The sequence below is a fragment of the Fundulus heteroclitus genome, chromosome 14 (genome assembly GCF_011125445.2).
Source record: "Fundulus heteroclitus isolate FHET01 chromosome 14, MU-UCD_Fhet_4.1, whole genome shotgun sequence".
Classification (NCBI taxonomy): Eukaryota; Metazoa; Chordata; class Actinopteri; order Cyprinodontiformes; family Fundulidae; genus Fundulus; species Fundulus heteroclitus.
Genome location: NC_046374.1, coordinates 25,096,174 through 25,108,823, shown reverse-complemented (window position 1 = coordinate 25,108,823; position 12,650 = coordinate 25,096,174). Strand labels below are relative to the sequence as shown.

Here is a 12,650-nt window from a genome sequence, read left to right as displayed (position 1 = left end):
TATTAGTTAGTTGATGAACCAAAACACGTAAAGGTGAGGGGAAAAAAAGCAACAACAGAAGAAAGTTGTAAGGCACAAATATTTTTTCGAAGCACTGTATGTATTTGAATATTCATGGATTATTTTGACCCTGTGTGTCACAAAGCTTTTAATTTACTGTAACTGAGATGGCGATGAAATTATTACAACTTTTGGAAATGATGGTCCAATTAAACAATTATAAGCCCCAAATTGATATAACATTAATGTTCATGATGGAAATGTAAAAAAGTGATTCATACCCAGCTCATCCTTTGAGTTATAAGGATTGCAACTTAACCCTAATAATTTATTGCTATCCCAGTCGAGTAAGAGGAGGCAACAAAATCTGTAAAATTTAGGATAATTTGTTGAAGGAGATCAGGCGAGAGTGATTATTTTAAATATAAATTTGCAATCAAGAAATACATGAACGTTATTATTATTTTTGAAATAATGCATCAGGAATTTGTGAGATAGATATGGTCCAAGTCTCCACACCTTGATCTCATACTTTATTTAAATTTAAGACTGCCCAATAAAACCAAAATAACCCTTCGTGATTCCAAGGTGCCTTTTTCTCTTCCAGGATCATAATATGAGCCACAGGTGGAAACTGGAGTTTCTGCTGCAGCTTTGCTTTTGAAATTAAACCGCTGGGAGGAGCAGACTGAAACTAAAGTTTTATTAAACAACAGGAGTCAGGGAGGAGGTGCAGACAGGGAGAAGGAATCAACCACCACTGCCTCTCGGTGCTTCCCTCGGTCTGCATGTGTGAGTGTGAGCCAGGTGGGGTGGTGGTGGATGTTCACATCTGTCAACTTTCTCATATTAATGTGTGCAGTGGTGGGGTAAACGTGCGCGCGCGTGTCCTACCAGGCGAATTTCACAGAGAGCCATGGCAACAAGACATGAAACCTGAATTATTTAGTGAGCGTGTCTGAAACTTACAGTCGAGTAAGCACACACAGGCATATATACTGTACGTTCATGCACATTTCTGGAGAGCATTCTGAATTAACGCACCGTAATGCGCTCAAACTCTTTGGGTCGTCTGGAACCCTTTCAGCTGCAGAGAGAGAGAAAGAGAGACAACCTCCCAGAGATGCAGGTCAGTACGGTGTTGGCATGAAATATTAAAACCCATCGTCACAGAGAAAATAACAAAGAAAGAAATGGATTTGTGTGTTTTTTTTATTGTAGTCTGGCATAAAAACCTTGTAAAAATCAATAAAGGATGCAATTAGAGCGCATAATCAAATGGTTGCCTGCAATCCCTCACTTAAAGTACTCCTCATTAGTTTACTATTATAAGAAGGTTAGCACATTAAGCCAGGTTTCCTGTGTGCTACCCTGAACCTTTGTTCCCTCTCAGCCTTACCAACCTGAACCCAAGAGAAGAACACAGATCAGTTCTGCCCCTGTGCATTATGTCAGCTGAGCTGCAATGAAGGATTATGTATCGTAAAAAAATACAAAATAATGTTGCTAATTAACAAGCTGAAGTAATAATTGATCCCAATTTAGGCAAGGCAAGGCAAGGCAAATTTATTTATATAGCACAATTCAGTACAGAGACGATGCAAAGTGCTTTACATGATTAAAATATAGGAATAAAAGCAAGTAGGGATAGAATGTAGAAACAAAAAAAAAAGAACATTAAAAACAGTTCAACTGGAACATTCAAAGGCAATTTTAAACAAATGTGTTTTTAATCTCGATTAAAACTTAGGCTCTCGAACTTAGGCTTTCAGCACTTTTACAGTTTTCTGGAAGTTTGTTCCAGATAAGTGGAGCATAGGAACTAAATGCTGCTTCTCCTTGTTTAGTTCTGGTTCTGGGTCTGCAGAGCTAGGCTGGAGTCCAGAAGACCTGAGTGGTCTGGAGGGTTGATACACTGATAACAAGTCTGTGATGTATTTAGGTGCTAAGCCATTCAGGGATTTATAGACTAACAGAAGTATTTTAAAGTCTATTCTCTGAGATACAGGGAGCCAGTGGAAGGACTTTAGAACTGGGGTTATGTGCTCTACTTTCTTAGTCTTAGTGAGACTTGCCCTGGGTCTTTCTGCATGGAGTTTGCATAGATTATTTACAAGTAATCTAATTCACGGACGCATAAAAAGCAACAAGAACACCGAGTTATGTTCACTAAACGTCTTTAGAAAAGTTCAACTGGACGTAAAAGCAACTTTAAAAAGGTTCACGAGGTTGCAGTGTCCGTTCCAATCGCCATCATCAGAAGCATTGAGTGGTAAAAGGAAGGAAATGTCTGCCCTCTTAACATGAGTTAAAGGAGGAGGGGGGGGGGGGGGGGGGGGGTCACTGTTTGGCCCACCCAAAGGCTCTACCTGGTGGCCTGTGAGAAGAGATTGCAATTAAAACGTTGTCATGTAAATGCGAAGAACAATCAAGTTTTTAATGGATTGTTATGATTCGCACAGGGCCGTAATATCAGAAAGTGGAGAGAAAAAAAAGTTTTGCTATTTGAGTTCTGATGAGTTCTTTCATTGTCTCTCTAAACCTCTTTATTTATTGCCTCTTTTAGGGACATGTCAAATAGTGGACCAGAGGCTATGAATGATGCACAGGGAGAGCGTATGTTATGGTATTTTTTTTTTCAGTTTTTACACACTATCTGCAGCAAAATCATTTCCTGGGAATTCACTCAGAGACAACCTGAAAGAGTTAGTGTGTGTGTGTGTGTGAGAGAGAGAGAGACAGAGAGAGAGAGAGAGAGAGAGAGAGAGAGAGAGAGAGAAGAAAAGGAAATAAAAGGAGATTTCAGTTGATGTAGTAAGAAAAAGACTTTCTTTGATGTACACAGACAAAAAATGTGTTGTTCTTGGTATTTTTTTTATATTTATTCATCCATCGCCAGTCCATCACAGGACAGCACGGAGACAAACAGGACAAACAACCACCTAAGGACAATTTAGAGAGGCCAATTATCCTAACAGTCATGTTTTTGGACTGTGGAAGGAAGCCGGAGTACCCAGAGAGAACCCACGCATGCACAGGGAGAACATGCAAGCTCCATGCAGAAAGACCCAGGGCAAGGATAGGACTCGAACCCAGAACCTTCTTGCTTACAAGGCAACAGCCACTGTCATTTAATCAGCAGGGGTCTATAATAACATCTTGTTTACAGCGGTGAGCATTTAAGTGTGACAGAAAACGTAGAAACAGAAGACATTTTAAAGATCACAAATGCTTTGTCAATGCCCTGTAAGCATATTTGAGGCTGTATGTCTAATTTTTACAATGTGTTGGTAAAAAAAAAAAAATAAATAAATAAATAAAATCCAGTATAAATTCAGACGCATACACTCGGTTCACATTTTAAACACATTTTAAACCCTCACTAAGAGGAAAAGTGATCAATGCATTGTTTACAGTCTGAGGTTAATAGGACAGTCAGGCCAATAATGGCTGCGTGGAGTTCAGGTTTCCCTCCACCAGGGGGAGCTAGTGGTCAGTTTGTTGCCATGCTTGCGGCGTGGGAAGCGGTGATGTGATGGCATGTTTTCCCACACCATTCCTGTCAGCCCCATCCTCTCTCTGCACACCTCCATCAGAATCAGAGGCTTTGTCCTGCAGGCGCTATCTGCATCCCTCCGTGCCTCATGAGTTTACTTTGCACCTCGGTAGGTGGATAACCGTGATTTGTGTGTGCATAACGATGATTTGTGCTCTCACAGCAAAGCTGAAACCGGTTCGTCCACATTCCTAACTGTTGCACAAACGGGAGACGGCCAAGCTTCCCAGGCGGGTGTAGAGACGCTCTGCAGCCACTAGATGGCGCCAGATTATTAAAACACGCACCGGGGAGACCCAGAAAGAATAATTCACGTCATTCAGAAGATTTTTGGAGCTTCTTGCAGGACAACTCAGCCCAGCACAGCTGTAAATAAACCAAATACCTCAACTAAAGCAAATGGAAGTTCTTGGTCATCTGCATTGTCCTTGGGTGGCTGTACAGGAGGGGGAGAGGAGAGAAAGCTATAATCAGCCCTGTAGCCTGGACGCCCACATGAGTGCTTTTCTCCAAAACAAGTCAAACAATAATCCTGCCGTGTTGTGGAGACAGATCCAGATCCAGTAAAAAACTGTCAGTGGCTGCTGCACGCCAAGATCTCAGCACCGCCGAGAGGAATCCGATCAAGCTTTTATTGCTGCTGTTGACTGAGTCAGGCCTTTCCCCGTTGAAACCAGAGCATGCACTGGATATTATGCTGCTGCTGTGTGCGTGCATACAGAGGGCAGTGTGTGGTGGAGACAGTGAATATGTCTGTCTTTTTTTTTTTTTTTTTTTTTTACACACAATGTGTCTTTGTGAGTCCTTGGCGTTTGCGTTGGAGAGAAAAAAATTTGGCCGTTTCGCTGGACAGGGAGAAAGAGACGGTGAGAGAGGAAGGAGAGATGAGTGGATGGGAGTTTACTTTCCTCTGTCAAACATCTGCGCATTGCTGGGCTTCAGTGTTCCCCTCTCTGCTTTTGTTTTTCATTTCGTTGTCAAGTTTCTTCTTGTTCTCCTTCGCTGGAAGTCTATCGGCTCTGCCAACTTTTGTTGTCTTCCCATGGTGTGCTAAATGCCTGAGCACAAACCGGCCTTTCACTTGTGAAGAAAACCTGTTCCCTTTTCCTCGGATTACTCACGTTTAGGTGGTGCCCTGTTGGGTCTGGTTCCGCTGCATTGTTTACAACAGCAAAGGATATCGCCATGATACAGAGGAGTGCGAAGAAACAAATTCACCCTGCAAACGAATGCATCAATGAATGAATGGACGCAGCGATGAACGCGTGCTCCTTGAACTTAGGAGAACGTCACGTGATAGATCAGCAGGGCAGAGTTTTCAGAGGTTTTTGCAAAAAGCAAAAAGCAAAAAACAAAAAGGAAGTGATGTGACTGTGTGGAAACAACGTGCGTCATTAGCAGGTCTGAATTCAGGTCTGGGCTTTGACTGGGCCATTCTGCACAGAATGCTGCTAAATTCAAGTCATGTTCGACAAGCATTCAGAATCGGACAGTTTCTCTGGTTCTACACCTTGTTACGGCTTTGTGGTGGAGTTATATTTTTAATATAATCTCCTGCTGGAAGGTGAAGCTTTTTCCAGCCTCCAGCAGCTTTTCTTCAAGGACTGCCTTGTGTTTCCCTTCATCGTTAGTGCCGCAGCTCTGTTGTGACTACTCAACCCATCATGACACAGCATGATGCTGCCACCAACATGCCACTTATGGTCTCATCTGCTCAGTATGAGGGATTGCTGCAAAGCCATGGACAATGCAGACGACTCTCCCTGTGGCTCTACGCTTCTCCAGGAGTAATATCCTCTTCATTGTCATTGAAACATACATTACAACGAAATTTGTTCTCTGCTTTTAACCAATCACCCTTGGGGAGCAGTGGGCTGCCATGTGCGGCGCCCGGTCTTGCTCAGGGACCCAGAGTGCTGGCGCTGGGGATCGAACCGGGTACTTGCATCCTTCTCTGATGCAAGCACACTGGTCTAACCACCAGGCCAACACTCCCCATACACCGAGACGCAGCTCAGTAGGCAATTTGGGGTGAAGTGCCTTGCCCAGGGGCACATTGACATGTGGGAAGGGGAAGCTGGAATCAAACCCACAACCTTCTGATTGCCAGACAACTACTCAACCCATCAAGCCACAGTCGCCCTGTAGAAGACACTCAGATGTACACAGACAAAAAGAAGGAGGAGTGAAAGCTGCTTGTCAAGACTTGATGCAATCTGCTGGGTTTCCTTAGAGAGGAAACTTTTTGACCAATCTGTATAATCTGATTGAATTTGACTTTGGAAAGTGCCTTGAGATGACATGTTTCATGAATTAACGCTATATAAATAAAAATGAATTGAATTGAATGAATCATGGCAGCTTCCGCTAGCCTCGTGAGACCATCCTGATCTCGCGAGCTTTCAAGGTTTCACTCGCAGATCAGTCTGGCTACTCTCCGTTAAAGAAAATTTGGAGCCGTTCACCAAACGAACGTCCAATCAGCGTTGGCTTTGAGGCGGGTTGAGGTGTGACGCAACGGGAAGCGCGACAGTTCAGTCTAAACAACATGGCGGCTTTCAGCCGATGAAACTAGCGTTAGCGTGGCTATCGAGCAAGTTTTATCGGAATTACAGAGTATTTCTTTGCTGAGCTAACGAGCCTTTACTTGCAGCAGCAAGAGTAGCTTGGCTTGTGGTTGTGTTTTCGTCGTCGCTCTGTGCGACGACGAATCTGATTGGTTTATTTGGCCCGTCTATCACCAACATAGGCCAATCAGCTAACCAGTATTTTCGCCCCTTCCCAAAATTACTTCAACGGAAGGTTTCCAGATGGATATGCGGAGCAAATCTGTCTGGCGGAGTCATGTTAAGCTTCCGCTGTGTCCTGTTGTAAAGTTTAAATTGGACTTTCTTTCAACAATTGCAGCTCTTTCAGAGTCACCATGGGACTCTGTTGCTGATGCGTTGTCCTCCGATATAACTGTTGTGACGGACATCGCTGTGCTTTATAAGCAGGTGAGATCTCCAAAACCAAAGCCTCTGAAGGATGTGGTCCTGTCTTAGGGGAAGACCTGGGCCTTTAACACGGCAAATCTGGCCCACGCACAAACTCAAAACGCATTTGATTTGCGGTGGTGGCGCCATGTGGGAGTTCCTCGCAGAGATCAAGGAGGTCTGGTGCCAGAGAACCGGCTCCTGCGTGACATTTGAGGCGACGTGGCCAGGGAGTAAAAGGAAAAACTGTAAATCCTGGCCTAGCGGCGGATCAAATCGTTTCAGCAGCTCGGTTCAATGTTCGAGGGCAAAGCAGGAAGGGGGTGTGGGGTTTTTTTCTGTGGCGGGGCATGAAACAGGTGCCTGCACTTCAGATGCAGGAGAAAACACACCATTGTCTAGCTAAAAAAAAACAAAGGGGGACATTTTTTTATGTATATTTATGACGGAGGGGACATGGTGCGTGTACAGCTGTGTGTGCATCTGATTATGAACAAGCCAAACGCCTATTCCTGCCAGTATGAGTCGTAAATATGCACTTGCTTGATGTTGTTTGACATTTAAGAGGCTGCGCTGTACCTGCAAATCCGTGCATAGGTGTTGGGCTACAATCTGGTTAATTCATACGGTGCCTGGCTTCGATTTCTTCCTGGACTCAACTTCTGAGCTCAGGTGTGCCCAAAAGACAAGGATAGGCTCACCGATCCGACTACGTTTGCAACTTGCTGGATCGATTGGTGATTTCTCGGCCCCGTGTGTGGTGAGGGAAACACAAACAGAAAGTATGTTCATCAGTCACTCAGTCAGCAGGCTGCAGCATAGCAAGCATTCCTGCCTGTTGTAGTTAAGGAGTCGGAGAACGGCAACGGGGGCCAGAGAGATCTGCTGCTCCATAGTGGGTTTTTTTATGAGCGTTCAGAGCTGAGATGTTGCTCGGCAGCTGGATTTGGTCGGGATCAGAATGTGACCGCGCATTCTCCTGCGTTCACACGCTGAGAGCGCTGAGAAAGGAAAAGTTACCCGACAGGTCTCAGCGGTTTCCCCTTACCTTGGAGTCGGAGTCATTTGGATGCAGACTTGCGGTTCGCGATGCACCTTCTGCGTGTCACAGCTGGAAACTGTTGCCCTCCGGCGTCGTCACGTCAACTCCGATTGGATTATAGTCAATTTCCCCCCCCCGCCCCCCAAAAAAAACCTTTGACAAGTGCAAGCGTGTTTGATTACCCTCACTGAATGAGAACTTTATTTCCGCAAATGTTTCCAAATAACCTTTTAAAATGCATCTCCAGTGTCACGAAAAAGGTTTCGATATCCCTGAAAACCTTTTCGCGTTTTGTCACGTCAAAGCAACAAGCTTTAATATACTCTAATATACTATAGGTGGTCTGGTCAGATGATTTTGGCCTGCATCATCCTGAAGGGTGGTTTTTCTCAGCAGGACCGTGGACGTTGGTCAGAGTTAACAGGAAGGCGGGATGGTGTGAAAACCCTAGAACAAAACCATTTAGAGGTTGCAGAAGACTTGAGATTGGGGGCTGAGGCAGCAAATAAACACACAACCAGATCCACACTGCAATGGCGTAGATCCGTGGTCTCAAACTCAAATCCTCGTGGGATTTGAGTTCGTCCTACACACCTGAGTTAAATGGCTAAACCACCTGACTACCATGCAGTCAAGCTCCGCAGAGCTCTGCTAACCAGCTCGTATTGGAGTCAGGGGTGTTGACGCAGGGCGGTATCTAAAAGTAGCTGGACCTTCGAGGACTGGAGTTTGAGACGACGGGCTTAGATCGAAGCATATTCACGTGTTGGAATTGCCTCAACGCCTCTTGTCCAGACCTTAATTCAACGAGAGTCTGTGGAATAAACTGGAAATTGACACCTGCCTGCCAATTAAACATGGTGGTAGTGGATGCCTTTGGTCCGGCCAGCTTAGTGACCTTAAAACTCAAGCGCACTTGGCTTCTGGACAAAAGCTCCATCCGAATATGTCTAATTATTGTAAATGGCTTTACTTTAACTAGCCCAATGACCCCAAAGCACTTTATAGTACAATCAGCAATTCACACAGACTAGCTACAACTTCACTGGGGCAGGCTGACAGAGGCGAGAGTGAGCAGGCAATGCAGGTGAAGTGTCTTGCCCAAGGATGCGGACAACTGAGACGGTCGGCAATCCGCCAATTGAAGGATGAACTCCCTAACTCCTGCGCCACTGTTACCCCATAATTATAGCTCCTAGCTCCTGTTCCTTGACCTTTCATAAGGTCAACAGTAAGAACTCTATTGTGGGTAGGGCTGTGTATCATCTGAGCCAATCATACGATTCTTGATACATAGCTCACGATACAATACGATTCTCGATATAGCTCAGCTTTATTTGATTTGACTCCAATATCGATATTTATTGCTTTCAAATTAATGCTCAGTCATTCAGTCACCAAAACCAGCCAACATATTATATTTAGTTTCAATTTATTTAACACTGATATATTAACAAGAAAATATAGGGCATTTGGTTCAATGCATTTAAACGTATCACAGAAACCAAACGTATGATTTTAGATTCTATCCACCTGCTCTTCCTCACTGTGAACAGTGATGGCGCGTTGTAATAACGCCCCCTAGGGATTGGGAGGTATATCGATATTAAAAGCCAGAATATCGATATTAAATCGTTTTTAAAAACATCGATATTAATCTTGTATCGATTTTTATGCACAGCCCTAATTGTGAGGAGGAGAGGATGTTCGGACTGCTGTGCCGATTTCAGACAATCTTTAACTGTGAGTCATTACGTGACGGAAAAGCACACAAATGATTCTAGTCAAATCTGGGCCTTCCGAAAATGAACTACAAAGTGCTAGCTTGGCTAGCTAGAGCGACTACGTGTACACTGTGCATCTTACACCCTGTGTGAGTCTGTCTGTCTGGCCAGGCTAACAAATTGTGCTCTCCATCTTCTCCGGACAATTTTGGTAAATCCTGTGAGGTGGGCTGTGCTAATATGTCAAGTCACGCAAAGGATGGTGGGATTCCTTGTAGTTCCTTAGCGCTGGTAAGGGACATTGTGGGGTTCCTTTGCTAAAGGAGCTATAAGAAGAAGCATATGGGCTCCTTTTCCTACCTCCTTCCTTACTGACTGCACTGTTCGGACAGCACTTATCATTACTTACGCTTTGGCTAAAGAGTCCTAACAGAGGTATTTGGATGGAGCCAATGATCCAAAGCACACCGCCAAGTCCGCCTATGAGTGGCTTTAAAAAAAAAAAGTTTGGAGGAGTCTTAAGCCCCATTTACACTACCCTTGTTAAACCGATCCATGCCGAGCTCGGACCGAGCTTGGATCAGTTAACCGTGCTGAGCTTGGTTCTGACGACCATTTACACATCACCTTAGCATGATTCTTAGCCTCCTAGTGACAATCTGTGGTACTACTTCTCTCTAGTATTGAAGGAAGGACTCAAAAAAATAAAAATGGTGGCATCCGTAACATTCAGGAAGTTATGCTTGATTATTATTGCTTTTTGTGGAGAGTCAGGCGAAGAAGGCAACCTTTGGTAAATTTACTTGACGGAGTCGGCTTTTGGGAAGTGGATAAGACAAACGAACGTCTGATCAGGGCTTACAGATGCAGGAAACAACGACAGGTGCTGAGCTTCATCATGCTGCTAAGCAGATCCATCACTGGAAATTGTGTGGAATTCATTTTTATGAATGTCTGAAACCGCAAAATTAGTCAGCTGACTATAAGGAGATGACGCGGTCTGCTCATGCGCTCTTTGTCATTAGAGAACTGGGACAGAAAGAAAACGGGCCAGAACCCACCCATCTACTTGTCTGCATTTTAGCGCGGTCGGTTGTGTCAGGCTCGGTTCAGTTCAGTTTGCGATCCATTTACCTTCGAAAGTGTCAGTACCGAGCTAGGACTGAGTATGCGGCACGGGGTAAAAAAGGGGGTAGTGTAAACGGGCTATTTGTTATCTGAGAACCGATGCCCACTGAAAAACCCGGGCCGAGCCCCAACTCATCGAAACTGGTCTAGAATTTAGCGCGGTTTCAGGTTGTGTCCTGGCGCGGTTCATCAGTTGTGCGATCCATTTACAACTCGCAAAGTTCTCAGTGTAGTTTGACCGTTCTTCGGCACAGTTAGAAACGGGTAGTGTAAACGGCGGGCATTAGTTAAAAGTCCGGACAGCAGTTTGAGCACAACCTGTTATTAGGTTTACGTGTCAAGCAGGTAGATTTTTCACACCCAGCCCTGTGCTCGGTGTGAAATATCCCTTCTGCCCTAGTACATAACACAGTCTAATCATCTGAGAACTGCTTTCAGTTCAAACTTCCTTCATGACATGATGCAAAAATAAACACAAAACAGACGCAACCCCAAAGGAAGCAAATGCTTAGAAAGTTAGAAGAACTAGCTGTGAGTCAAGAAGACCCACTTTTTGCACAACCCTGCAAACGCACGGCGTTTTTGTTTTTTTTCCGCGTCGCGCTCAACGCAGTCCAGTCCAAAGGAACCAATTTAAAACACACCCATTCAACACAAACTCTCCAACTCTCCCCCCCTGCTCGCTTCTCCCGTTTCTCTGTCACTCAGCGCTATCTGACGCCGTCCTCCTCCTCTCCCTTTACAGCCCCCCCCCTCTCTCTCGTTTTTTTTCTTTTCCGCGCAGAAAACATGCTGGTAGGAGAGGAGGAGGAGGAGGAGGAGGAGAGAAGAAACGCCTCACAGGCGACAAGAGAGTAAGGAAGTGAGGAAAGTTGTTAGAGGACGACCAGATGGACGGGAGGAAGGAAGGGGGATCTCCAGTGCGACTTTAGGAGGGCCAATAAACGCGTAGATGAGCCAGAGCTGCTGAGGGGGGGAAAAGGGAGACAGGGCGCGTCACCGCGGTGCGTGGACGCGGACAAGACAGCGGCGGTGGGTCTGGCTCCTCATGCGCCTCGGCAACTTTTAAGGGCCCCCTTCTCCTTCTCCTCCTCCTCCCACTAGAGACAGGAGAAAAAAAAGGAAGGAGCCTTGGAGGAACAGAGAGCTCGTCGACCCAGACCCGAGGAGTCCCGCTCGCTCTAGCCGGGGTTTAGGCGTTGGCACCCGGGCTTGGGGTTGTCCCTCGTCATGGCCGGGGCCAAGCCGGGAGTCCACGCGTTGCAGCTCAAACCCGTGAGCGTCCACGAAGAGCTCAGCAAGGGGAGCAAGTTCATCAGATGGGACGAGGTGAGAGCGCCGCTTTCTGCAAAAATTCTGCGCAAGCTTTTAAGACGTAATTGAGTTTTCGGTGTGTGTGTTTGTGTGTGTGTGTGTGTGTGTTTTCATGAGCGGCAGCGCAGGTGTACGTGGACCGTGCGCCGAACAGAGGCGCTCACTGTACTGAGAGTGTGACTTAATCTGATACTCTGCTTTAAAAAAAAAAAAAAAGAAAGAGAGGAAAAAGAAGTCCCCTATAGTTGCCAGCAGTGGTGTGAAATGCGCCGAGTTCTGGTCGAGCCGGTTTCCCTCACCCTCCTTCTCCTTTATGTAACTTCTCTTCCCATTCCCAGACCCCGGAGCACCTGTCTCCGCGGGATGCGTTTGAGGGCGTGGGGCAAATCACGCTCAGGAATCTCACCTGAGGCATCCACAAGTTGTGTTGCGCTACATTGTCCCCCCCCTCCGTAAAGTCTCTCCCTCACTGGACGCAAATGGTTTTCTGTTCCTCTCCTCGTTATTATTATTATTTATTTTTAATTACCTTCCGCGTGTTTTTCCGCGTGTCTGGCAACCCGACGCACACTGTCAGTGTCAGTGAGTGGGTGTTACAGGGCACAGTGCAGGGTGTAGGGCCCTGAGCTTCCCATTAATGATTAACAGAGCGGCTCAGGCTGCAGATTGCATGCAAAGTGTCCGTCTGTGTGTGACTGTGTGCAGTTGTGATCATAAACAGGAATGCTGCCCTGTTTACGCTCCTGTTACTGTAACATTCTTCACCCTATGTAGCAGGTTGTGTGACCTGCATTAGAGAAGGAGAGAGAGGAAACGGCACAGACCTGTCTGATTTAGCCATGTTTGGGTCTGACCGGTCTTTTTTTTAAAACATTTAGTCATAATTTAAACGTTTAAATATGCTGGTGAAT

General features: G+C 45.6%; 1 protein-coding gene across 1 annotated transcript in view; it reads left to right on the top strand.

Moving 5' to 3' along the window:
* Positions 1-11,199: 11,199 nt before the first annotated feature.
* plcb3 (phospholipase C, beta 3 (phosphatidylinositol-specific)) overlaps positions 11,200-12,650 on the top strand; it is a 118,822-nt gene continuing 117,371 nt past the window's right edge. The window contains exon 1 of the mRNA XM_036146607.1: positions 11,200-11,754. Coding sequence (XP_036002500.1) covers positions 11,656-11,754 — 99 coding nt within the window. The 5' untranslated portion in view covers positions 11,200-11,655. The remainder of the gene's footprint in view (positions 11,755-12,650) is intronic.